Source organism: Dipodomys merriami, unplaced genomic scaffold (assembly GCF_024711535.1).
Source record: "Dipodomys merriami isolate MVZ:Mamm:240054 unplaced genomic scaffold, mDipMer1.0.p SCAF_1, whole genome shotgun sequence".
Lineage (NCBI taxonomy): Eukaryota > Metazoa > Chordata > Mammalia > Rodentia > Heteromyidae > Dipodomys > Dipodomys merriami.
The window spans coordinates 41,992,171-42,019,846 of NW_027202270.1; the positions used below are offsets into that span (position 1 = coordinate 41,992,171).

At 36.6% G+C, this 27,676-nt stretch overlaps 1 protein-coding gene across 1 annotated transcript in view; it reads left to right on the plus strand.

Moving 5' to 3' along the window:
• Gpr155 (G protein-coupled receptor 155) overlaps positions 1-27,676 on the plus strand; it is a 45,451-nt gene that overhangs the window by 7,371 nt on the left and 10,404 nt on the right. The window contains exons 3-12 of the mRNA XM_070020671.1: positions 6,321-6,720; positions 9,375-9,540; positions 10,517-10,672; positions 13,139-13,222; positions 13,766-13,883; positions 17,793-17,877; positions 17,976-18,066; positions 19,154-19,364; positions 22,481-22,585; positions 25,491-25,627. Of these exons, the coding sequence (XP_069876772.1) occupies positions 6,321-6,720; positions 9,375-9,540; positions 10,517-10,672; positions 13,139-13,222; positions 13,766-13,883; positions 17,793-17,877; positions 17,976-18,066; positions 19,154-19,364; positions 22,481-22,585; positions 25,491-25,627 (1,553 nt within the window). The remainder of the gene's footprint in view (positions 1-6,320; positions 6,721-9,374; positions 9,541-10,516; positions 10,673-13,138; positions 13,223-13,765; positions 13,884-17,792; positions 17,878-17,975; positions 18,067-19,153; positions 19,365-22,480; positions 22,586-25,490; positions 25,628-27,676) is intronic.

Genomic DNA, 27,676 nt, shown 5'->3' on the forward strand with positions numbered 1-27,676 from the left:
AGGTGAGACTTAAACCTAGGTTTTCTTGTTCTAAATCCTCGGCACTCTTTTATGCCACAGTTACGTAACATGCTGAGTGATCTTAGAATACCCAACTAGCCCTTGTAATACAGTAGTTTCAGGCAGAATAAAAACACTTCGGCCTTGCAATATTCTAACAATATTCCATAAAGTGAACTATAGTAAGAAAATATCTAGGTAAGTTCATTTTCATAACAAAAAAGATTTTCCAAATAAAAATTATATAATCAGCTATTTTTATCACTTTGTTTTTGTTTTTTTGTTTTTTTGCCAGTGCTGGGGTTTAAACTCAGGGCTTCATACTTCTGGTGTTCTTCCACTTGAGTAACACCTTCAGTCTGGCTTAATGGCTGGTTATTTTGAAAATGGAGTCTTTTGGACTTTTCTGCTCCAGATGACCTTGAGTAGGATTACAGGTATCAGCCACCAGCATCTGGTTCATCACTATCTATGGGTGTGCATGCGAATGTGCGTGTATGCATATGTGTGTGTATTCTGGGGCTTGAGCTTTTTTCTCAAGGCTAGTGGCTCTACATAAGCCACAGCTCTACTTCGGGATTTTTGGTGGTTATATGGAGATAGGAGTCTCATGGTCTTTTCCTGTCTGAGCTGGCTTTGAACCATGATCCTCATATCTCAGCCTAATGATAGCCAGAATTACAGCCAATGCTTCTTAGCCACTATTTTTCTTATATCCCATATTATATTGGTGAATCTGGTAATAATATTCCTAGCAGTATGCTAACCTAATTTTCCCAGAGTATGTTTGTCATTTTGGGTTATAATCTTTGTTGTTTGTTTTTACTCACAAGGAATAAGAACTCTTGCAAATATCAGGTTGTAGACGCCAGTGTTACTAAAAACTAGTAATATAAACAACTTTCTCATATAGCTGGAAATTGGAAGGTATGGTACAGAACTGAATGCCTGAATAGCAGTTCCTAGTGAACTTATTTATGATTGCTATCTGTACCCATCTTTAGGTACAGAATGAACAGAAAACTCTGTAGCTAGAGAGAATTCCTTTCTTTGTGTTTATTTCACAGCCTCTCCCAGGAAGCCAGAATCTTGCTTACAGAGGAACATCAATGATAGGTTATAATAAATGTCCTTTTTAAGAATGTATTTGGGTCTGGCAATGTCACTGAGTGGTATATCACTTGCCTACCATACTCAAGACCATGGGTTCAATCCTCAGTCTGAAGGAAGGAAGAAAGAAAAGAAAAGGAAAAAGAAATTAGACCAATTATAATGGTCTATAAAAGTACATTGAAGTGATTTATCTTTACTCAGATGACAGAGTAATACATTACTATAGGCTAAAAAGAGCTCACTATATTTTAGAATAATTCTTTTCAAAGATATTTTGAAAAATGAAAGTGCAAAAATCTGCCACAGTGAAATGTTGATTTCAGCAAATCAGAATGGATCCCTGCCTCTGTCATTAAAAGATACTAATAGGGCATAGTTAAGTCCTATAATTTATTCTTCAAACAATGCTGATAGCATAAGTGCCCTGACTAATCATAATTATGCTCTAGTGCTTGAACTGTAAACAGAAAGGAAATGAAGCATTTAACTATATGCCATTAAATAATAGAATGATCTTGTCGGGGTCTTTGTGTTATTTGCTAGAGATTGAAACCCTGCAGGAATCAAAATAGGAGTCACAGTGGGTGGTTAATTTTATCTCTTAGCTCTTCAAAGCTATATAATAACTCCTTATAATGGGATTTCCCCTCCCTTCAAGAGCCTTATTTATAATCATTAATTAATTAGAACTTAATAGTAGATGTAATGATTATAAATCTAATTTTACTTATATAGATCACTGTATTCATGTATTTTCAAATTTGAAAAGCTAGCTTCAGATTGATAACAAAAAAGCATTGTCAATGTATAGATAAAGATATAATGTTAAGTAATTATGCAAATGAATGGCAGAAATAGACTAAAATTCTTGTGTTGGATCCTGTTCTTCAGTAATTTTACAAGTATTTATTTAATCATAGTTATTTGCTCTCCCAATAGACTACATTTCTTTTGCCTTTGTATACTTGCTCAGCTAAGTTAAAAGACTACAATTGCATTCTGTCCTATAAGTATTCAGAATGTGTACAAAAGTAAAAAATAAAATACAAAATTTCAGTTAGGAGAAGTAAGGTCAAAAGATCTGAGGATTACAGTTAGTAACAATGTCTTATACTCTTGAAAACTGCTAAGAGTAGGTTATACTTATTCTCAACACAAGAAAGTGATGAGAATGTGAGGAAATTAATGTTAGTAACATTGATTTTTCCCATCCTATAATGTGCACTTTAAAAACAAGTCATGTATGTGTGTGTGTGTGTGTGTGTGTGTGTGTGTGCGTGTGCGCGCGCTTGAGTGCGTGTGCCAATAGGTTAGTTAATTCTATTCAGCAAGTATTTTCTGATTTTTCCCAGCACAATGCTAAATATAAAACTAAGCCTTCAAGGAGTTTAGAATTTCTTTAAGAGTACTAATATAACACAAAGTAACCTAGCATTCCAGAGAAGGAGAGATTAATGAAGCAGATTGAAGATTTGGTGAAACAAGAACTATGAGAAAGAAACTTGCCTTATGTAGTAGGCACATTCAGATAAGTAAGAAAAGATTCCAAAAATAGAGGGTGATGATAAGATCTGCTCATAATCTAGTAGTTGTGAGCATGGTGTTTGGTGTGACTATGAAATTAACAGCAGATGGAGTCTTTGCATTATGGAGTAATAAAGGATGGGTTGGATAAATAAAAGGCCAATTGTGAAGGCTGGCTTTGTTCAAAAAAAGGGATGGGGGAGCGATTTATAACTCTGGGGAAAAGTTAACTTTTGGAAGATAATGACTTTTTAGTTACTATTAGCAGTAGCTAAAATGGATTAAGGAGGTGGTTGAGAAAACCCAGAAGAACACAGGTTAGTGAACACATTAAATGATCTAATTTTGAGATTTTTTTATAACAATAGAAGGAATCAAAAGGAAAAAACACAAATGCATCCTGCAAAAGAGGTTAATTATAGTAATTCTCTTATCTGCCAGGACTATATTACAAGATCTCCAATGGATAGGGCTGAACACTAGACACATGGTTTTGTCTTATATATACATATGTACATAACTGATGAGGTTTAATTTATAAATTAGGCACAATGTGAGATCACCAATAGCTAATAGTATTTCATTGTACAACATTGATCCTTCTTGTTGACTTTAGGTAACTGAACTTATGGAAAGTAAAACCAAAGATAAGGGAGGACTACAGAATAAAAACTGATGCCCTAGATATATTGAGCTCTTTTAAAAACTGAGAATCTATTATGAAGTGATGATTACTAATGTGCCAGGAAAGTAGATTACTGGAAAGGGCATAATATTAGGGACTCTGATTAGAAAACAGAACTGCAGCTGTAAGTTGTCAAAACAAACCTTTGTATCATAGTGAAACCACTGAGGAAACATTCTTGAAACCAAATGGAAAACACAAAACATTTCTAAAATAAATACTCTGAAATTAAGTGGTAAGCAGGTATGGACAGCTTTATCTTAGAGAAGGAAGATCCAATCAGAAGGGTAGCATCTGGGAATAATTGACAAAAGCACTGATTTTAATTTAAACAAATCTTAAGAAACATGAAAGAAAACTATTAAGAGGTATAAAACTAGCATATCTAATTTAGAAATGAGTTAAAAGAATTCATGAAATTTTATGTAATCAAATACGTTTTAACTTCTGCTTTATTTTGCGATAATATAGACCTACATATGTGCTTGATTGGAAAAAATATGACCTTATAAAAGTAGATTTGGCTAATGAGATTAAGGTGAACTTCTAAAGGTTATATAATCTGGTTATGCAATGTTAACAAGTCACGTGGATGACATTAACTCTACTTATGTATCCCAGTAAGTAAACATCCATTTTCCTACCTATGTCACTTTGTCTCAATGTAAATTGAGAAACCTAATATTTACCTTTTTTCACATGATTGAGTCTCTCCTTGGAATCACTTGTGGCAGTTCACCTTTTATCTTTGTCAACTTCAAATCAGTTATGAATCAACTTTTGTGTGCTTTGGATTGTGTAATTTCGGGACCCATGTCCAAAAACATGCCTAGAAACCAAGTTGTTTATTCCATAGCTGTAAGTTGCTGTGCGCCCTTAACCTAGCAATCCACCTTCATCTCCACCAGGTAACTACTAGAAGTTTAATTTAACACACTTCCCTTTACAGGTGGGAAATATCTGGCCCTTAAAAATCATTTGATTGTGCTGGGAAGGTGGCTCAGTGGTAGAACGCTTGCCTTGCATGCCTGAGGCCCTGGGTTTGATTCCTCAGCACCACATAAGCAAAAAGAAAAAAGGCAGAAGTAGCGCTTTGGCTCAAGTGGTAGAGCGCTAGCCTTGAGCTGAAGAGCTGAGGGACAACACCCAGGCCCAGAGTTCAAGCCCCATGACCGGACCCCCAAAAAAATCATTTATTTTTATACAGAATAGACATGTAATTTTTCATTAGCCACACATGGCAGTTGCTTTGTATTGATAATTTTGTATTGTCTTCAAATGACATTTTCTGAATGGCCCTTAGCAGAAAAAAGCGCCAGCCTGGCAAACACATCTTGTGCAGTCATTAGATTCTAAAGCTATCATGTGCTCTTCACATGCTTGAAAAGTCTCTTACATCACCCATATAATACAGCATATATACCTTATGTTATACCATTTCTCAAAAATCTAACACATATTTTTCTCTCAAGCATTGTTCCTCAATGAACACCAAGGAGAACAATGAGTTTGTACTTGGGAAAATTCTAAGAAAAACAAAATGAAGTTTGTGTGTTCCTTAGAAAGTATAGTTGAATTTGCATTAGATACACCTTTATGTGACTCCATTCTTTTCTCCTCCAGTTTTTTTTGTTTTGTTTTGTTTTGGGTCCGGCCGTGGGGCCTGAACTCTGGGCCTGGGCACTGTCCCTCAGCTCTTCAGCTCAAGGCTAGCATGCTACCACTTGAGCCATACCACCACTTCCGGCTTTTTTTTTCTGCTTATGTGGTGCTGAGGAATCAAACCCAGGGCCTCATACATGCAAGGCAAGCGCTCTACCACTGAGCCACCTTCCAGCCCCGAGGCTTTTCTTACCTATAGCCTATATACCATATGCACAAAGGGAGTTAAGACAGGCCTCCTAATCCTCCTAGCGTCCTTGTACTCTAGGCTATTACTCTGTACTCTTTTGTTAACAACTATTTTGAACGTTGTACCGGTTTGCTAGTTGGCTGATCATTTCTGTTATATACTGGGATTGTAGTCATTCCCTTTTATTCATTAGAGACTTTAAGGTCTGGCTTTGCCATTCTCTTGTTTGACTTTTAGCATCCTTATCAATTATCCAGCAATTCTCTATCCTTTCAGTTCCTTAGTCTCTTCATCTCCAGTGATGTCTTTACTTCCTTTCAGCCACAAATTTACAAGACCATGTCCTCAGCCTAGTCATCAGGAAAAATACATAATTCAGTAGCTCACTGACTAATTAACACCTAAACTCGCAACTGTACTGAATTCTTACAGTTCATAGGAGCCTCTATCTAGTCTCTTACCTTTCTCCTTTCTGTAAGCTATCTTCCATCTTCATGTCTATTCTTACATAGTGTGGACACCACTTTGATGTTCATTCTACTTAAATGCTTAGTTTATTATTTACTAGACTTTTATTTTGAATTTCTTTTTTCAAAATTTTACAATTCTTCCCTTCTTTTTGAAGACTAATCTTAGCCTCTACAAATTAGGTGGGTTTGGGGGGATATTTTTTGTTTTGTTTTGTTTTTTTTGTCGGTCATGGGGCTTGAATTCTGGGCCTGGGCTCTGTCCCTCAGCTCTTCAACCCAAGGTGAGCTCTGTACTACTTGAGCCACAGTGCCACTTCTGGTTTTCTGGTAATTAAGTGGAGATAAGAGTCTCACAGATTTTCCTGCCTGGGCTGGCTTTGAACCCCGATCCTCAGATCTCAGCCTCCTGAGTAGGTAGGATTACATGCATGAGCCACCAGCGCCCTACCACAAATTAGGTTCTACAAAAGATAATTTTTAAAGTTATCATTTTATAAACTAGATAAGATTTAATATAGTAAGTTTTTTTCCTTCTCAGTTTTGTTACTAATAGTGAGATTATTAGTACTATTGAGATTAATTTGCAATATTTTATAATTATGCAGAGAAAATGTTATATACATATTATATATTTCTGTGTAATCTTTTTAAATTAATTTCAATTCTTATCTTGCAGTTGAAGCTTTGTATCAAACTACATACCCAGAATATCTTCAGTACATTTATTTGGTGGCACCAATATCTCTTATGATGCTAAACCCTATAGGGTTTATCTTCTGTGAAATCCAGAAATCTAAAGAAAATCAAAATGCTTCACAAAACAAAGTAAAAATTGTGGGACTTGGATTTCTACGTGTGTTACAGAACCCAATAGTATTTATGGTCTTCATTGGCATTGCTTTCAATTTTATTCTTGATAAAAAGGTGCCTGTATATATGGAAAATTTTCTTGATGGACTTGCAAATTCTTTTTCTGGATCAGCCCTATTTTATCTTGGTCTTACAATGGTAGGAAAATTAAGGAGATTGAAGAAATCAGCATTTGTTGTACTAACTCTTCTCATCACAGCTAAACTGTAAGTTTTGCTTATTCAACCTGGAAAATTGTACTTTATAAAATCCTTGTTTAGCCAACTTATTGGGATATGTCTGCAACTGAAAATTAATCTTTCCCTATACAGAGGTTGTGATTTAAAGGAAAATGAGATATTGATCTATGGTTAAAAAAAATCATTTCTTTGTCCATGTAGATTATTCTTTCCTTTTACTATCAAGATTATAGAATACTAGTGTACCTTCAGATTTTTTTTAATCAGTCATGGGGCTTGAACTCAGGGTGCTGTCCCGGAAATTTTTTGCTCAAGGCTAGCGCTCTAACACTTTGAGCCACAGCTCTACTTCTAGTTTTTAGGTGGTTAATTGGAGATAAGAATCGCATGGCCTTTCCTGCCCAGGCTGACTTTGAACTGTGATTCTTAGATCTCAGCCTCTTGAATAACTAAGATTACATACATATGAACTACCACCCAGATACCTTCAACTTTTTTATTTTTACCTTTTATATAAAGTATGCTTAATATCTCCTACTGTCCCAGTTAAATCTCTTACTTATTTCCTTATCTACTTATTTATCTCTTTATACATGGTTGGGGATCAGACTCAGGCTTTGCACATGCTAGGTAATCACTCTACCACTGAGCTACATCCTCATTCCCTTGGTCATTTTTATGTGTATGTATGCTGGTTATGGGACTTGAACTCAAGGCCTGGGTACTGTCCCTTCATTTCTTTTTTGCTAAAGGTTAGAGCTCTACCATGTGAGCCACAGCTCCACTTTTGTCTTTGAGTGGTTAATTGGACATAAGTCTACAGACTTTCCTGCCTGGGTTGGCTTTCAACTCCTATCCCGTATTCTCAGCCTCCTAAGTAGCTAGAATTACAGGCATGAGCCACTGGTGCCCAGCACCCCAGGTCATATTTTTAAAAGAATTTCTCAGGATTCCAAAATCCATTAATATCCTAAAGTTAAAAGCATTTTAATTTATGAGTAATAATTTTAATATAAACTCTTCTTTAAATATCTGAGTGGCTGAGCTTTCCAAAAGTATAGGCAAGTCAATATGAGTATCATTAGAGATCAGATTCTAGTCTGGCAAATGATGAATTCTTTTTAGCTCCCCTGTTAATAATACTTCAGCTGACTTGGCTCATTTGCTCTAGATTTATACTTCATGGCACAATTGACATAATTTTATTATGGTGTTAACCCAAAGTACTTGAGACATACTTAGCTATAGAATTCAGCTCTTGAATAAACAGTTAAATCATACTGAGTATGATTTGTATTTATGTTTCTAAAATAAGAATCAACTTAAGTTTTGAAAATTATTTATGATGATGCTATGTTTCTTAGAAAGAAAATATTAATTAGTGCTGCCATTGTAAAAACATTTATAACAATAAGAGTATTATCAGCTTCAATTTATAAGTATTCCAATTAATTTTTTTCTGAAATGGAGACATTGCTGAATTATTAGCGTGCTTGTACAGTAGATTCAATCAGTAGAACAAATCCTGAGTTCAATCCCTGGTACTGCTAAGATTTTTTTTCCCCTGAATCTTTGATTTTTATAGACATTAATTTCTTTTTTAATAAAAAATGCACATATAAAAGTAGTTCTTTACTCCATCCTGAGCTTCTTTGCAGATGCTGCTAGGAAATATTATCAACCAAATTGTTCTGTTTTTAAAAGAGGGTCCATTAGTTTAGCTATTTAGTGTTATACCCATGGAATCATGAAGAATTTAATAATTTGCATTTCTCATTTTTGTTCTACCTCATTGTTTTGTTTCTTTTACTAAATCTTGCTTTTAATTCACAAAGAACTAATTGTATTATATTTTTCTACTGTTTTTGGAGAATTTTATTGAGAGGGATTGTTATTAACTGTAAATTTTTTTTTTTATTATTTTTATTTTTTTTGTCGGCCATGGGGCTTGAACTCTGGGCCTGGGCGCTGTCCTTCAGCTCTTCAGCTCAAGGCGAGAGCTCTACCACTTGAGCTACAGCGCCACTTCCGGTTTTCTAGTGGTTTATTGGAGATAGGAGTCTCACGATCTTTCCTGCCTGAGCTGGCTTTGAACCGCGATCCTCAAATCTCAGCCTCCTGAGTAGCTAGGATTACAGGCGTGAGCCACCGGCGCCCGGCAACTGTAAATTTTTTAATCTAGGGGCTGGGAAGGTGGCTCAGTGGTAGAGCACTTGCCTTGCATGCTCAAGGCCCTGGGTTCGATTCCTCAGCACCACATAAGCAAAAAGAAAAAAGCCGGAAGTGGCGCTGTGGCTCAAGTGGTAGAGCACTAGCCTTGAGCTGAAGAGCTGAGGGACAGTGCCCAGGCCCAGAGTTCAGGCCCCACGACCGGACCCAAAAAAAAAAAAAAAAATTTTTTTTAATCTAAATTTTCCCCTTCTAGTTCCTGAATGTTGTTACATTTGAAATGGTTCCCAACTGAGTTCTTAATTCTTTCAACAAAGTGTCCAGAGGCACAGTCATATGCAGAATATCTACATACAAATATATATATATATATATGTATATATATATTTATATGAGAACATACACCTCTGGGCAAGAGAAGAAAAACAGAATGTTATTCATTATAGCAATCTACTACTTAGGGACAAGAATGCTTTAACACCAAGTAAATTATACATTTTTTTTTTCTTCAGCCTGGTGCTGCCACTTCTGTGCAGAGAAATGGTGGAACTCTTGGACAAGGGTGACAGTGTAGTGAACCATACAAGTTTATCGAATTATGCATTTTTGTATGGGGTCTTCCCTGTAGCACCAGGAGTGGCTATCTTTGCAACACAGTTCAACATGGAAGTAGAGATTGTATGTATATACTACTTTCTACGTTTGATTGTTTCTGTGATAAATAGATGATCTTTTAAAAACATAAAACACAATATTCTTCTAAGGAGAATTTGATACCTCTAAGCTACTTCATTGTGAAGAAGGTGGCATCATGTAACATTATATAACAAGTTATTTAATCTGGGCTTTTAATTCATCCATGCTTTTTTATTATTCTCAAGTACTTTGTTTCTATTCTTACATTTAAGTTTTAAAGTTATTTATAGGAGGGTAACTTTTGAAACTTTTAGAAAAAAACTTTTATTTATTTATTATTAAATAGTTGTACAAAGGAGTTACAATTCCATAAGTCAGTTTATAACTATAATGCTTCTTAATTAATGTCACCTCTTCCTCTGTTCTTCCCATTTTCTCTCTCCTGTCCCTACCCTCATGTTACATAATTCTATTATTTCTTGATAATTCAGTCATCAAATACAAAATAGCACACAATCAACTGCAGCAAACAGCTAAAATCAAACCCAAATTATTAACAGTGACTAAGTGTATTATACATACTACCTATGACAATAAGGATTTTGAAATGTAATATTAAGGAATTAAATTATTTGGTAAGGTCAGTTTCCTTATTTAATGTGTAAACTATTTGTACAGTCATTTTTCTATTTGCAAATTGCTTTTTTTGCCCTATATTTTATGAAGTGGTATGGAAGGAAATTGTTCATAAGTTTAATCGGATCTATACTTTCTATAGCCTAGAAGATGATTATCAATAGTGACACTTCTAATGTGTTTCTTATGTGTAAATAATGTGGAGCATCAATTAGAAGAGGAAAACTTACTGCAGTTTCTTTTAAGGATTTTCAGAAAGGAGAAATATTAGACAATATGCTGGATTCTATAATGTCTTGTCAGAGTATATGGCAGGCATTTAAGTTTAAGGTGATTGTGTAAGTGAAAGTGTGACTCCTCAGTTTGGTCTCATTTTTCACAGATAACTTCAGGGATGGTAATAAGCACACTGGTGTCTGCTCCAATCATGTATGTTTCTGCTTGGTTACTGACCTTTCCCACTATGGACCCTAAGCCACTGGCATATGCCATCCAGAATGTCAGTTTTGACATAAGTATTATCAGCTTGGTCTCCTTGGTGAGTATATTTCCACTTAAAATTTAATGGAAACCACAGAATGAGTCTGAGAATGACTGATAATTGATAAAGATTTAAAATCTAGTTTTTCAGGTCCTGTCTGGGATGTGGGTACTAGTGGGAGGGGAGAGGACAAACAGGGCAAACAAGAGCAAATACAATCAAAATACTTTATGTACTTGTGTAAAGATAGAACCATGAGGAATTAGAAGATTGAACAACTGAAATTAGTTTGGGAAGGAGGGAAAGGGATAAGGAAGAGTGATGAAGGAGGTAAGCCTGATCAAGATATATTGTATACATATATAGACGTGTCAAAATTAAACCCTTTTGTAAAACCCTCTAATAAAAATGTGGAAAAACCAGCCATGCACTGGTGACTCACGCCTGTAATCCTAGCTACTCAGGAGGCTGAGATCTGGTGCAAAGTCAGCTCCAACAGGCAAGTCTATAAGACTTTTATCTCCAATTAATCACAAAAAGCCAGAACTAGAGCTGTTTCTCAAAGTGACAGAACACTATCCTTGAGCACAAAAGTTCAGGGACAGCAACCATGGCCCTGAGTTCAAGCCTCTAACTTTTTTTTTTTTTTTTTGTCGGTTGTGGGGCTTGAACTCTGGGCCTGGGCGCTGTCCCTCAGCTCTTCAGCTCAAGGCGAGTGCTCTACCACTTGAGCTACAGTGCCACTTCTGGTTTTCTGGTGGTTTATTGGAGATAGGAGTCTCACAGTCTCCCCTTCCCCGGCTGGCTTTGAACTGCAATCCTCAGATCTCAGCCTCCTGAGTAGCTAGGATTACAGGCGTGAGCCACCAGCGCCCGGCCAAGCCTCTAACTTCTTATGAGATACAGAAAACTAAAGCTTGTCCATATGATACGATATTTGATTAACTCTGAATCACGATACCATTGTTAGCTGTTGGTGATCATGTAGATCTCAGGAGAGATCTTTGGAATGATGTTCAACTACATATTTAATACTAATTAAACTTTCAATAACTTCTCTAATTAGATATGCCTAACTGAAATCAAGCATTTAGCAACTAGGTCTTCTTATAGATCAAATTGCCTATTGAATTCAAGCAGTATTCTGGATGGGAAAAGGACAATATTTAATGTTAAATGAAAGGAGATGGGAAGGAATGTGCATATTGTCAACAATAAATGCACAATTAGTGAAAAATTTAACACTTAGTGAAAATTTTCAACATGTGTGTCACATATTCTTAAGAATATATGACACTGATGGGCTGGGAAGGTGGCTCAGTGGAAGAGCACTTGCCTTGCATGCCTGAGGCCCTGGGTTTGATTCCTCAGCACCACATAAGCCAAAAGGAAAAAGCCAGAAGTGGCGCTGTGGCTCAAGTGGTAGAGCGCTAGCCTTGAGCTGAAGAGCTGAGGGATGGCGCCCAGGCCCAGAGTTCAGGCCCCACAATTGGACCAAAAATAAAATAAAATAAAATAAAATAAATGTGAAAGAGTGCTTTTAGTATTTTGAAGTAAGATAACCTAGAATTTGGATTCCTCATCAACCACTATGGTAGAAACCAAAAGAGGAAAAATTTAGCTACATCTCCCACTAAGATTCCTTTCCTGACTAATTGGCTGTGATCCTTTGTCCCAGTCTAGCCACTGAAAGTACACATACTATGAACATAATCCTGGTAAGGTATTAGTTCTTAAAGACTTGTAATTTTTGGACAGTTAGTTTACCATGGTATCCCCTCATGCTTTTTTATTTTACTTTGGATAGATAATTTACTTCAACATTCTTTTTTTTTTTCTTTTCTTTTTTTGTCCATTGTAGGGGCTGAACTCTGGGCCTGGGCGCTGTCCCTCAGCTCTTCAGCTGAAGGCTAGCACTCTACCACTTGAGCCACAGCACCACTTCCGGCTTTTTCTGCTTTTTTTTTTTTAGTTGAATATAAGTTTATTTCATACCGAATTACATTTTCTGAGATAAACTACATTTGGGTCAAAATACAAAGAAAGAGGTACAGAGTTCATACAAAACAGTTTCATACTACAATAGAATGAAAATTGAAAATCATAATATAGAGATAACTACACTAGCTCCAAAGATTCTGGAATTAAGCAACATATCTGTACATAAATTGTGAATGCTTATGTGGTGCTGAGGAATCGAACCCAGGGCCTCATGCATTCAAGGCAAGCGCTCTACCACTGAGCCAACTTCCCAGCCCTACTTCAACATTCTTTTGGAATGTTTCTTTTAATATAGGTTAAAATAAATAACATAATAGAATTTCTTTCTGAAGTAAAATAAAGAAGATTCTTTAAGGATATAGTCGTGAGGCTGCAGATATAGCTCCAAGCCCTTGCTTAGCATGCAGGAGGCCCTGGGTTTGATCGAGTACCTCTAGATAAAATAGTGTTAATTAATGTGTAGTTAAGAATAATTATAAAGATTCAGAAGCAGCAATAACTTTTGAACCTTTTATCTTTAAGATCTGGTCTCTGGCTATTCTTCTCTTGAGTAAGAAATATAAACAGCTTCCTCATATGCTTACTACTAATTTGCTCATTGCTCAGGTTAGTATACCTGTAGATATTTTTAAACCTATGGGACTATGTTTTACAGGGAAACTATTCTACTGAACAGGAGAAAATTCCTTTGAAATGTTTTTTTCAGTTATAAAATTGGAAAAATATACATACAATTATACTCTGATTATAATCTGCTTATGACCGGTAAATTAAATACTACAGTAAGTCTTAAATAATAAGAAGGCTAATAATGGAAATTGATAATCATTGCATTTTCATACAAATTGCATTTTTAATCAAAAGCTGAACTCAATCTTACTTTTCTAGTTAAACCTTTACATCTTTCAAATCATAATAAAAAGAAGCTTAGCAATTTCTATGTAAACCATTACTAAATATAAAGTTGATATTTAGGATATAGTCATTATCTGCTTTTATTGAATACATACTTTTATGTAATTTTAGTATAACTGGTTTGTAATATTTTCTGTGAATAAAACTTTTATGACTAGCTTAAAAGTTATTTTGTTAATGCATTATATGATTGTATTAGCTATTTACAAAGTCTTTTAATAATTTTTTCTCTAGTCCATTGTCTGTGCTGGAATGATGATATGGAATTTTGTTAAGGAAAAAAATTTTGTTGGACAAATTTTGGTGTTTGTTCTATTGTACAGCTCCCTGTATAGCACCTACCTGTGGACAGGTAAGTTGGATCATGAATGAAATACTAAAATCTATTCTCCCCTCTCTCACCTCTAGAAGGCCTCAGATTCTAGTGACCTATTTGAAATCAAATGGTACAGGATCAAAGTTTTCACTCAGGCCACTATGGCTGCAAAGCTGAGTTCTGTTTCCTGAGTGCTCTATTTCTGCCTGGGCTCACAGCCCTTCCAGCCACATAGTCCTTTCCTTGCGGTCATCAGCTCTAGTCCACTCTCAGCACAGCTCCCTTTTGGAGGCACTAAGAAGATAAGTGCTGAAGGCAGGTGAAGAAAGGCAAGAGTAGACAGAAGCATAGGAGGTATTTTCCAGAGCTCACCACTAAAATCCTACAAAACTGGAAAACTGTTGCTTTGCCTTATACAAATTACCTTGTAGGGCTTCAGTTTCCTTACCTATAAAATAGAATTACAGTACTATATAGTGTTATTTTAAAGGTAAAATGAAGTATGGGGATTTATGTCTGGTGCATGGTAGCACTCAGCAAGTGGTGCTGTATTCATTAATAAACTGAGGGGGATGTAATTTGAGAACAAGCAAAGTAGAAAAAACAAAAGGTTCTGGAAATAGGAGAGGACCCAATGAGAATGTGTATTCAAAATGTTTTAACTCCTTTTATTTTGAAATAAAGCATATTTCAATGCAGACATTATGGTATGTTTGTGAAAAATTCTGTCTGGTTATTTTGTATTCATACCACAAATTTAAACCTGTAAAATATTGCAGAAAGAGACATTGTAGAATGCTTAGGAGGCTAGTGTCTGGACGTAGCTACCAAAGGCAAACCTGATTTCATGTCTTCAGGATCAAAAACAAGTCCCATTTTGGTCAACAGCCTTTTGCTGTGAGGCAACAATATGATGAGGAATCACAGATGAAAATTTAGTGCAAGCCAATGATGCTGTGTATGTTTATGTGTGCATGTGTAATAGTCATGGGACCTGGGTGCTCCAAGGCTAGCATTTTATCACTTAAGCCACAGCTCTACTTTTGGCTCTTAGGTGGTTAATTGGAGATAAGAGTCTCACAGACTTTTCTGCTTGGGCAGGCTTTGAACCAAGATCCTCAGATCGCAGCCTCATAAGTAGCTAGGATTACAGATATGAGCCACTGGCACTTAGCTTTCTTTGTGCTTTTTACAGGCAAGTATACCTTGTTAAACCTAAGAGTTCTTATGGGATGGCAAATTAAAAGAACCTAGAGATTATCATTCCAAATATCAATGGCCCAACTTGATCTCTAATACCTAAGTTTGTTCAGATAAAATTTACCACAAGAGTAATAGAACAGTAAATAGATCAATTATCAAAAGCCCCATCTTGCTCCAAACCCTGTTCAAACATGCACACTAAAATCTATTCAAAGTTGTTCTGAATCCCTTGACCCCAATGAAGCCTCCTTATAACCTTCAGAATACTATAGTACAGCAGAAGCATAGGCTCAAAAGCATATTTTAAAATTGCATGTGCACTCATTTTTAACTTTACTCATTTGAAAACATTTCACCCAATTTTTGCCCTATCTGCATACCACTTGTATAGTTTTCTTAAAGTTGACCTAGTTTTTAAACTTCAATCATGGAGTCTATGTCAGTGAAGTACAGGTTTCACATATTAATTAGAATTTTTTCAAATGCACATTAAATGTATAGCTAGTCCAAAAATATCATGTTTGTTAAACAGATTTAAGCAGGAGACCACACAGCTACTTCCATGAGATGCAGGACTAGAGTCTGCCTAATAGTATTTGGTTCTCTTCACAAGGCAGGAATGATAATCAGTAGAATCCTGAAGAGTGCCCTAATAATAATTGTAACACAGTTGGCCCACATTTGTGCTCTGTCATTTGTTTCTCTGGTACTTTGAAGAACTAACACTAGAAAGTGAGATGACCTTGTACATTGATTTATGTTAATTCTAGCAGTGTTATTTAATCTGTACAATCTGAAATCTAGGTATGAATTGTTTATAAAAACATCCATTCATGGGTTATATTTAAATGAAGTTGCTAGCCCAGTAATTTTAAATAGCAGTGTTAATAAACATAACAAAGGCTCTTCTTTTCTTTTTCTTTTTTTTGGGGGTCCAATCCTGGGGCCTGAACTCTGGGCCTGGGTGCTGTCCTTCAGCTCTTCAGCTTAAGGCTAGCGCTCTACCACTTGAGCCACCATGCCACTTCCGGCTTTTTTCTTTTTGCTTATGTGGTGCTAATGAATTGAATCCAGGGCCTCAGGTATGCAAGGCAAGCGCTCTACCACTGAGCCACCTTCCCAGCCCTCCTCTTTTCTTAATATACCTCATAGCTTGAAATGTAAAATGGAATTTACTTCCTTGGTTTTTAGTTTGACTTGTCTTTACCTCATATAAAGAGTTTTGATGTGGTGTATTACTACTTTTCTTTCTTCAAACTACCACAGAACTTTTATTTGTGTGTTAGGATATCATTTAGCTTTCCCTACTCAAATTTATTAGAAAGCCAAATGTAAGTTCTGAAATCACCAGGCTATTAGGTGAGCACACACACACCACAAACAGGCTTCTGAGATTTAAATCTATTTACATAAATTGAAGAATAGAGCTTAGGACCCCCAGGGATCCCGGATCTGAGTCAGAAAAATTGAGCTGCAGAACGTCCCCTGTGTCAGGCTAGGTTTCTAGACCAGCAATGCCCTCTGCTGGTTATATGACTTGGGCAAACCCTTGTTGCCTTATCAACGAAAATATGTTAATTTGTTAATTTGAAACATGGCCCCTTCCAATTTTTAGTTCTGAGATTCTATAGTTCTGTAGAATGTATTAAATAAGGTGTCACTTGTATAAATTATTGAGGATAAGGTATAAGGAAAGTTCAAGAATTTAAAAACACTGATATGTGTGTTACACTTATACCATGTTTATATTAAGCTCCATCACTATACTACACTTGAGGCATTTTCTAAAAATACAACCTGTAGCCAGGCTCTAGTGGCTCACCCTTGTAATCCTAGCTACTCAGGATGCTGAGATCTAAGGATTTCTGTTTGAAGCCAAGCCTGGCCAGGAGTCTGTGAGACTCTTATCTCCAATGAAACACCAAAAACCCTGGAAGTGGAGCTGTGGCTTAGGTGGTAAAGCACTAGCCTAGAGCACAGAAACTCAGGGACAGCACTCAGGCCCTGAGTTCAAACTCCAAGACTGGGAAAAAAAAAGATGACAAAGAAGGAGGAGAAGGAGAAAAAGAAGAGGGAGGTAGAGGAGGAGGGAGAGGAGAGGGAGGATTGCTAGAATTTCTTAGCACCAATAGAATGGAATCTTCGTAGAATGCTTCTATTTGTAGTTAATTTTTTTCTTTTTCTTTTATATGATTTTCAAGTAGTTGCACATGGGTTTCAATTCAACATGTCATTTTGTGAGTATAGTACATCTTGATTAATGTCACCCATCTCTCCCAACACCACTCATCCCCTCAATTTACCTGGTTGTATTTTTACATATATACATTAAATATTATGATTGCATTGTTCAAGGGAGTTGCACAATTGGAATTCTCCCCTGCATCTACCTTACATAGCTTAAATGTTTTTAATTATACTTAATTTATTACTAGTCAAACGAATAAAATAATCGGAGCTTCTGAAAAAAAATCTTCTTTGACGAAACACAATTTGAGTAAAGAAACAATACAGAAATGGATACATGATGGTTTTAAACTGGGGAAACTTGCTCCAAAATATTTGGGACAGTATTTATTTAGCAAAAGGAAAGTTTTGGGCAAGTCTATACTTAATGCTGAAATAAGGTGGCAGGAAGGAGAGAGGGAGAGGGAGAGGGAGAATGAACTGGGTTCTGCTGGCTCACACTTATAATCCTATAATCCCAGCTACTCTCTTTCCATCTTTGTTTCTTATTTTTAGGCCTTCTGGCAATTTCTTTATTTCTTTTGAAAAAACGAGAGAGCATTGAAATTCCTGTTGGAATCATCATAATATCTGGCTGGGGGTAAGTTGGTGGTTTTCTCTATGTTCACTCATGTTTCCATACTTATACAAAATTGCCATTCATTCTCTCTTTTCTCTCAATCACCCTTGTTATTATAGAATTCCTGCTCTCCTTGTTGGTGTGCTTTTGATAACTGGGAAACACAATGGAGATAGCATTGACTCAGCCTTCTTTTATGGAAAAGAGCAGGTGGGAGGAGTTTATTGGCAGTTATGTTCTTGAGAATGTCTCTTTTTAGCTTGCTAATGTACCTTCCTATACTTAAAGTGAACTTTGAAAAAATCTAATTTCGTGTATAGCACACTAGTGATCCTATATCCCTTTGTCACACCCCAAAATATGCTGACCATTTGACATGTAGGTATTTTTAGCTGAGAATTTCTAAATGCTTGAAACTTAATGGATTTTTCTTTAAAACATTTATGTTTCCCTTACCGGAGAGAAGACCTGTTGACTTAAGGCAACTTAATAAGTAAGCAAGAATGGTAAATGTCAAATTCTTGACTTTTAATCCTTTTAGAATTATAAAGTTCGGGAAAAAATGTATCTGAAGTGTAGTAGAATAACGTTAAGGTAGACATACTGTCTACAGGACCTGCTGAATTCTTTAAGATAGGATCAAAGGATATGTGTTTTTCAAAAACCTCTTCCAATGACTTTGATTTCTTACCCTTTTTCTCTGCCTTGCAATTTTGAATTTAATTCTATTTTTGTGACAAAGATTTACATTAGTGCTAGCTTCTCATTAGTTCTAATAAATGCTAGCTATAATGCCTTATTTTTACTATCATTACCATAAAGAAGCTTCTAGTTGAAGTATGCTTGAATGACTTGCAAAATCTTAGTAGTCAAGAAAAGGTCTACAAATATTCATTCTCATCACTAATAAAAGAAACCAATGGCTGTAACACTAACCAATTTTTGTTCAGCAAAGCTTTTAGAAAAATGTATGAGTACAAGTAAGCCCTAATTTCTTTGTAAGTAATTTACATTCCTTTCATCTTGTCCAATTTTAAGACCCACTGTTATATTTGAAGCTATGCCAATTTCTTTTCTGTCAAAATTATTCTTGGGGTTGGTGACATGATGGCTCAGGCAGTGAGTGAAAACATCAGATACTGAGTTCGAGTACAGATCTCAGACACACACACATACACACACACACACACACACACACAAACAAAAAATATACTTACTCTACTCTAAGATTAGCAACATGATGGGATTGTGAGAAAAAAAAACAATGAAACCTAACATCATTTCCAAATGCCGGCAGATGATCACCACAGCAGTCACCCTGTTCTGCAGCATCCTGATGGCGGGTGTGTCGCTCATGTGCATGAACCGCACCACTCAAGCTGGACACTATGAAGGCTTTGGCCAGCAACAGAGCCACAAACCAGTGGATCCTGGAAACACTGCTTTTGAGGAGAGTTCAACACCAGCAAATGCACCAGAACTTTTCACAAGTTCTATCCCAGAAACAAGTATGATCTTTACTTTTTTTTTATAGACTTGGCCCTGTCTTTACAGTATGTATCATAGGAGTTTTATGTAAAGGACATTTTTTAATTATTCTGAATATCATAGGTATTTATTCTCATATGCACTTAAATCATGGTCATAACAGGAAGAGCTTCACATTTATTTGTTAAATTTTTCTTTATAAATCTATTTATGAGTATAATCTTTTGGTAAGTTCTAAGACATTCCTTAACCTAGCCATGCCTTGCTCTGACCCTAATTTTCCCCCTCCCCTCTCCAGCTCTCTCCTGTCTGCATTACTGAACCCTCTATGCTTGGCCCCAGACTGTCACTCACACCTTTCTTTATTTCACTCTAAATCCAAGCTTACTGATTTCTCTGTTAGCTCATTTCTAATGTTGTCATCAGAATTTCATTCTTTTGAGCTTTTTGACTGTTTTCCTTTTCAAAACTGAGCTCAGGGATTATATCATTTAGTAATATTAGAAGTTAAACCCAAGACCTCAGTGCTTACTAGGGGAGTTTACACCCCCCTGATCCTTTCACTGAAAAATTTAAAGCGGCTTTCCCTAAGTCTACAGTACTTCTCTGATCATGTCCAACATCTTTCTCTTCCTAACTTCCATTGCAGACTCTCATATTTATCCTGTAAACAGCTTACTGTTTGATTTGGGGTTGGGCTTGAAGACTACTACCTCTAGCTGGCTCTCCATGTCATCTTTTTCCACATGGAACTGGCTACCGCAAGCCTGTAGGAACCACTAAACAAGGATCATCAGAGACTTCTGCTGAGATCTCTTCACCCATCTTTTAAAAACAGCAAATAAATTACATAATAGAATTTAAATCCTGTCACTACCATTTCTAGCAAGAAAATGAATTTAAACCCTAGTATAAATAAATGGAGAGCCAGAAGACAGCTATCCCTTATCTACACAGGAAACCTTCTGCCAAGTTTTTACTTGTTTCTGTTTTTTAATTTATTTTTTATTTATCATCCAAGAGATTTATTAGTGTATGTACCTGGTCCTTCTCAGGGACTTTCCTGCCCAGGCTGGTTTTGAACCATGATCCTCATATCTCAGCCTCCTGAGTAGCTAGGATTACAATCATGAGCCACCTGTACCTGGCTTACTTACTTCTCTTATCTCACTTTTTTAAGTTGTTTGTATAACCCATTAGACTGTAAGGGGTCTTAACTTGTTAATTGTAGCCTCAGGACCTAAGTATACTTACTGACATTTGTTAAGTAGATGGATGAGTGGATAAGTTATATGATTTTCTGAAGTAGCCTTGGAAACTGCTATTTCAAAATGCTTATTTATTTGATTATTCACTGGTGCTTCTGGTAAAAATAGTTTTTAAACCTTGTCTGGTTATGGTTATTCTCTTTTCTAACTGCTGATCTTCTGTTTTACTAGTGGTATTAACACATAATACTGTACTTAGGTGCCCATCCTGGCTTTCTCTAATCTTCGTCATTGAAAAGGTTCATTTACCTCTGTTCCTTTCTACACATTTGTGAGAGACCTATAATTTGTGTTATTACTGTGGAATTAGGATTGAAAGGAAAATAAGCCTATTTTAATATGAGATCGGTGGTTTTGTTGGTAAAGAGAAGACTGATGTGTTATTTATAAACCCTTTGTGTCAGGCTGGGAAGGTGGCTCAGTGGTAGAGCACTTGCCTTGCATGCCTGAGGCCCTGGGTTCGATTCCTCAGCACCACATAACAAAAAAGCCAGAAGTGGCGCTGTGGCTAAAGTGGTAGAGCGCTAACCTTGAGCTGAAGAGCTGAGGGACAGCACCCAGGCCCAGCGTTCAGGCCCCACGACCGGACCAAAAGCAAAAAAACAAAAAAAAACAAACCCTTTGTGTCAGGGAGAACCTATCATAATATCTTATGATAGCTGTGTGTGCTTGTGTTCGTGTGTGTGTGTGTGTGTGTGTATGTGTGTGTGTGTGTGTGTGTGTGCGCGCACATGCATACACACATGTGCGTATGTGTACATATATGGCATTGGGATGGGCTTATATATGTGTTTTCTTAATTTTATCTTAGCTGATTTCAGCATCAAGTCTCTCAGGAGGGCTAGGTCAGATAATCTATTTTCTTTTCTGTTATTCTGTTATAACCTTGGAATGGAATCTTTATCTAAAATTTAGAAAGACATTTGTAATAGTTTATTTTAATTTTATACTTTGAAATCCTTTCTGTTTTTGAGACTATCACTGCATAATTTTAGCATGTTATCAATAAAAGGTTAAGCCTAAGAATGATTCATTTTTCTAGCATATTAAATTTTAAGTTTATCATTGAAGTTATTATTCTATTATAACCCATATCTATGTAAGTGTGAGATGTTTTAAAGGGTCCTTCATGCACTTCTCTGATTATATAGAGGAAAAAAATACAGCTCTATAGCAGATGTCTCAGTGTGACTTCTGTAAACCCTCTGGCTATAAACCAGCAAGACATTTTCAACAGTATATATTTGAAAAGAAAAAAGTATATAATTGTTTTTAGTGAATCTTCTATACTAATAGGATACAGGCTCTTGAAAGAAGTGAATTGTGAGCTGCACTTAAAGGAGAGGATTTGATCAGCCCAGGCACAGATGAGGCTTGTTGAGGACTCGAAAGAATTGTCTTGAAAGAAGAGAAGGCTTTTCATTGAATAAAAGGTCTGGGCACACAGGTAGGGAGAGAGGCCAAGTCACAGAATGAGAGCTTTCAGATTTCGGCCAGCAAGTTTGAATTTTCCACAGTAATCATTAGTGCATTGATGTATATTTTTTTGAGGACTGATAAAATGTTTTAGGAAAATGTTTGAATTCTTAGTTCTCAAAGCACAGTGGAAGTGAAACAGCATGTATAAAGGTATTTTTCCTTGTGTCGTGCAGTGAGGAGACAATGTGTAAAGGAACTGATCATTGCCTGAACTATTTAACTGTAAACTTTTGTATAGGCAGATTTGGCTATTTCTTGATAGTTATCATGTGGAAACATTTCCATGTATGAGTGGGACTCATTTTTTTAGTTTTGTCTGTCTGGCATCTTTTGAACTTGTCCATTTCTATGTGGTTGAGATCCACCTTCACATTATTTTATCTGTATAGGTTGCTGCTCTTGCTCCATGGGAAATGGTGAATTACACTGTCCATCAACAGAACCAGTAGCAAACACAAGCACTAGTGGGCCTGTGACTCCTTCGTTTGAGAAAAGTGAGTGCCTACAGGCTTCATGAACAGAAAATTGCTTTCCATATGCCTTAAGAGAATTCTGAATAGGGTTTTTCCATAGAAGCTGTAACACTATAGAATATGGTTTAAAGATATGGTTTGTCAAATAAGATAGGGAAAAGTGCTGATAAGATCATAATGTCCAGATAGAATACTCATTGAAAAAAATATGAAGTTCTGGCCAAGTGGGTATCATCCTAGCTACTCAGGTGGTGGAGATAGGAGGATATCAGTATGAAGCCAGCCCCAGTCAGAAACATGGAACCCTACTTGAAAAATAACTAAAAAGTAGAAAAGAGCTGGGGACGTGGTTCAAGTGGAGGAGAACTTTATAAGCAAGCATAAAGCCTTGAATTTAAAGTCCAATTCTGAGAACAAAAAAAATCTTACAGTAATAAATAGTATTATACACACACACACACACACACACACACACACACACACACACACACACACACACACACACACACATTTTCCAGTGAGCTTAACTCACATGGTTGAGGATGTATCTAAGTAATAGAGTGCATCTGTGAAGCAGTTTTATAGTAATAAGTAGTATTACACACACACACACACACACACACACACACACACACATACACATACACACACACACACACACACACACACACACACACACACATTTTTCCAGTGAATTTAACTTACATGGCTGAGGATGTATCTAAGTAATAGGGTGTATCTGTGAATCCCTGGGTACAGTCCTTAGGGAGTGAAAATTAATTCATAAATCCAAGAAGTATACTCTAAAGATATTACTTTTGTGGTGCGTGTGCTTTCTCTCTCTCCTGCTCTCTCTCCCTGTTCCTCTCTCCCTCTTTACCTCCTTCCCCTCCCTCCCCATTCTGTTTTAAGAGCTGAGACTTTCCCCTACTATTTACCCATAGGACCAGGACTAATTAAATGGTGCTTAATTAATTATGAATCTTTATGCTTTCTTTCCTCCTAAAATAAAGGAGAGGAAAAGTCTTTGAAAGTAATCATCTTTTAGGCCAGATGTGGTGGTGCATTCCTTTGGTCCCAGCTATTGGGGAGGAAGATATAGGAGGACCATGATTCTAGATCAGCCTGGGCAAAGACAGCATGAGACTGTCTCTGAGAAATAAATTAAAAAGCAAATAGACTGATGGCATAGTTCAAGTAGACTGTTTCCTAGCAGGCACAAAACCCTAACTGTATATATATTAAAAGTATATATAGAGAGCCACTATATATTTAATAAAGATATATATGTTAAATATATATGATGTATTAAATATATTTTATATTAAATATACATATATACATTGAGCAACTATATATTTATGCCACTTGAGCCACACCTCCATTTTCACCTTTCAACTAGCTAATTGGAGATAAGAGTCTTACAGACTTATCTGTCCTGGTTGGCTCTGAACTTAGATCCTCAGACCTCAGCTTCCTGAGTAGAAGCTAGGATTAGGTGTGAGTCAGTGCTGGAAAGGCCTATTATTTGTTCCTTCTTTCTTCCTTCCTTCCTTCCTTCCTTCCTTCCTTCCTTCCTTCCTTCCTTCCTTCCTTCCTTCCTTTCCCTTCTTTCTTTCTTTTTCCCTTCCTCCCTTCCTCCCTTCCTCCCTTCCTCCCTCCCTTCCTTCCTTCCTTCCTCCTTCCTTCCCTCTCTCCTTTCCTTCCTTCCTTCCTTCCTTCCTTCCTTCCTTCCTTCCTTCCTTCCTTCCTTCCTTCCTTCCTTCCCTCCTCCCCTCCTTCCTTCCTTCCTTCCTCCCTCCCTCCCTTCCTTCTTTCCTTCCTTCCTTCCTTCCTTCCTTCCTTCCTTCCTCCCTCCCTCCCTCCCTCCCTCCCTCCCTTCCTCCCTTCCTTCCTTCCTTCCTTCCTTCCTTCCTTCCTTCCTTCCTTCCTTCCTTCCTTCCTTCCTTCCATTTTGGGCATCATGGGGCTTGAACTCAGGGCCTAGGCAGTGTCCCTGAGCTTTATAGCTCCACTTCTAGTTTTCAGGTGGTTAGCTGGAAATAAGAGTCTCTGGACTTTCCTGCCTAGGCTAGCTTTGAACCTCAATCATCAGATCTCAGCTTCCTAAGTAGCTAAGATTACAGGGGTGAGCCATCAATGTCCAGCTCAGAGGCCCATTTTTGATAGTGTATATGTCCTGTTACAAAGAGCAGTCCAGGAAATACAAACTTTTATTTTTAGTTTGAGGGTAAGAGCTATAAAATTATGTTTTATAACTGACTTGTTTAAGACTGGACATTAGTGTATTATGTAAAAATATTTTTCTTTACTTTTACTGACATATACAGTGTAGTAATGAGGTTGAAGTTTCTTATGAAAGTTCCCTTACTTCTGTTTCAGGATAGATAAGGATGATTTGGGATTGGTTTTATATGTGAACAAAATGCAGTATATAGTATTTATTTGGCAGCTTAAGGGCCCTTTCTAAGGCAAATTTTAAATTCTCATAAAAGATAATAGTAATAGTACATTTGATTACTGTCAGCCAAAATAGAGTATAATAGGGCACTTGTGGCTCAAATGTAGATTGATCATAGGTGACATATGAGTTACTAATTTAACTTTTTAAATTTTATTTTATTATACATTTAGTTAAAATATTAATATACAACAAAATTATATAGCATAAATTATGCAGATATAAAATTGCTAAATTGTACAAAAGGAACTATTACTTGTGGGGTTTTTTTTTTTCAGGTAAAAACATTCTGACTAAAACTCTCCTAAAACAACATGAGAAAGCTCTTCTCCAAATACATCAGAAATTATATACTGATACTTAGCTAAATATGCTTTCTTGTTGTTTCTCTTAGGAAGTCATTATAAATTTAAAATGCATTCAAATAAACCACTCTGATTACAAATTGTGCATTCTGTTTCACAGATGATCACTGTGTGAGCCGCTGTAACTCCCAGAGCTGCATATTAGCCCAAGAGGAAGAACAGTATCTGCAGAGTGGGGACCAGCAACTGACAAGACATGTCTTGCTGTGTCTACTTCTCATTATTGGCTTGTTTGCTGTAAATGTTTCATCTGTTTTTGTTTGAGGGCTATTTATTAAAGTTACTTTATGGAAGTGTGGTAGATAGGCCATCTGAGTTCTAATTTGAGCCATAGGGTATTCACACCACTCTGCTGTCTAAATGCTCCATTCAACTGTTCTGTTTTCACTCACTCATTTCTCATTCTATGCTTTGAAGGTGGGATTTGGCAAAAACATGTTTCTCCACATTATGTGCAAAGTCACTCCTAATGTACTTGACTGACCAAAAGTAGAGGACAGGTGGTTACAATATCTCTCACAAAAAGTAACTAAGCCAGGCTCCTATGTAGCTTGGAATGACAGGCATGCACCACTGCACCCAGCTGTGTGTTGAGAAGGGATCTCTTGGACTTTCTGCCTCTTCCAAACCTTAATTTCTTAAGACAGGGGCTTACTAGGTAGCTCAGATGGGTCTTAAACTCTCTATGTAGCCCAGGTTAGCCTCAAATTCTAGATCCTCCTTTCCTAGCCGCTTCAATGCTAGGGTTGAAGTGCTTACCACCACTAGATCTGACACTCTAAGCTCTGCTTATATTTAAAAAAAATTTTTTATTGTTACTATAAAAGTGATATACAGAGTCTAATTTTTTTTTGGGGGGGTCCAGTCGTGGGGCCTGAACTCTGGGCCTGGGCGCTGTCCCTCAGCTCTTCAGCTCAAGGCTAGCGCTCTACCACTTGAGCCACAGCACCACTTCTGGCTTTTTTCTTTTTGTTTATGTGGTGCTGAGGAATCGAACCCAGGGCCTCAGGCATGCAAGGCAAGTGCTCTACCACTGAGCCACCTTCCCAGCCCCTAGAGTCTAATATTTAACACATTTTTTCATTTTAATTATACATGCAGATTTATATACTTTTTTTCATTATTTCATGTTGCTGCGTAGTGTCTATAACCATTGCTTTAAATGGCTTTCCAGTAAGTCAAAGGAAAATTATAATTTATTCAACTACTAATTTATTCCTAGATTTTTTTCAAATTTTTTTTGTAGGACTAGAGTTTGAACTTGGTACCTTGCATTTGTGAGTCAGGTGTTCTAACACTTAAACCATGCCCCAGCCCTTTATTTATTTGTTTGTTTGTTTGTTTTTCAGTCATGGGGCTTGAACTTAGGGCCTGAATGCTGACCCTTTCGCTCAAGGATAGCACTTTACTACTATGATCCACAACACCACTTCCAGTTTTCTAGTGGTTAGTTGGAGATATGAGTCTTACAGACAGACTTTTCTGCCCAGGCTGGCTTTGAACTGTGATCCTCAGATCTCAGCCTCCTGAATAGCTATAATTTACAGACAAGAGCTACTGGCACGTGGCTTGCTTTATTTTTTAATAGGGTCTTGGTTTGTGCTCAGGCTGGCCTGGACTGTGATGCTCCCTTTTATGCTTCCTGTATAGCTAGCATGACAGGCATGTGCTACCATGAGCAGCTTTTATTAGTTGAGACAAGATCTTTTGAACTTTTTGTTGGGACTAGCCTTGAACTACTTCCCAAGTAGCTAAGATTACAGGCATGCATCACCAACACCCACAGGCTTTCAAAATACCCTAATAAATAGCTTCATGCAGTATATTTACTAATAGATTCCCAATGTTGAGAAATCTGGATCAAAGAATAGAAACATCTATGACTTGGAATACATTCTACTAAATTGGTTTTCAGAAATGTAGTCTAGATATATAAATTGCCCTGACTAGTATCAGATATTATTAAATATTTAATTTGATAATTTATAAGTGAATTATAGCACTTTATTTTGGAATGCATGCATTTCTTTATTAAAGGGTTTTAAAATAAGTTGTATATCCTCTTTTGTTAATTTTCAGTTACTTCAATATATTTTTAAAGATGGTGCAAGAGTAACTAGCTCTAAAGAGGTGGGAGATGGACCACATAACTTATAAAGTCTTTTCACACTTGGCTTATATAGTATGATATCAGCTAGCAGCACTTTAACTGCAGCTTAAGAACAAAAATCAAAAAATGAGGCATGCTGCCAAGAACCACTGCTTAGTGATATAATTGTTTTCATT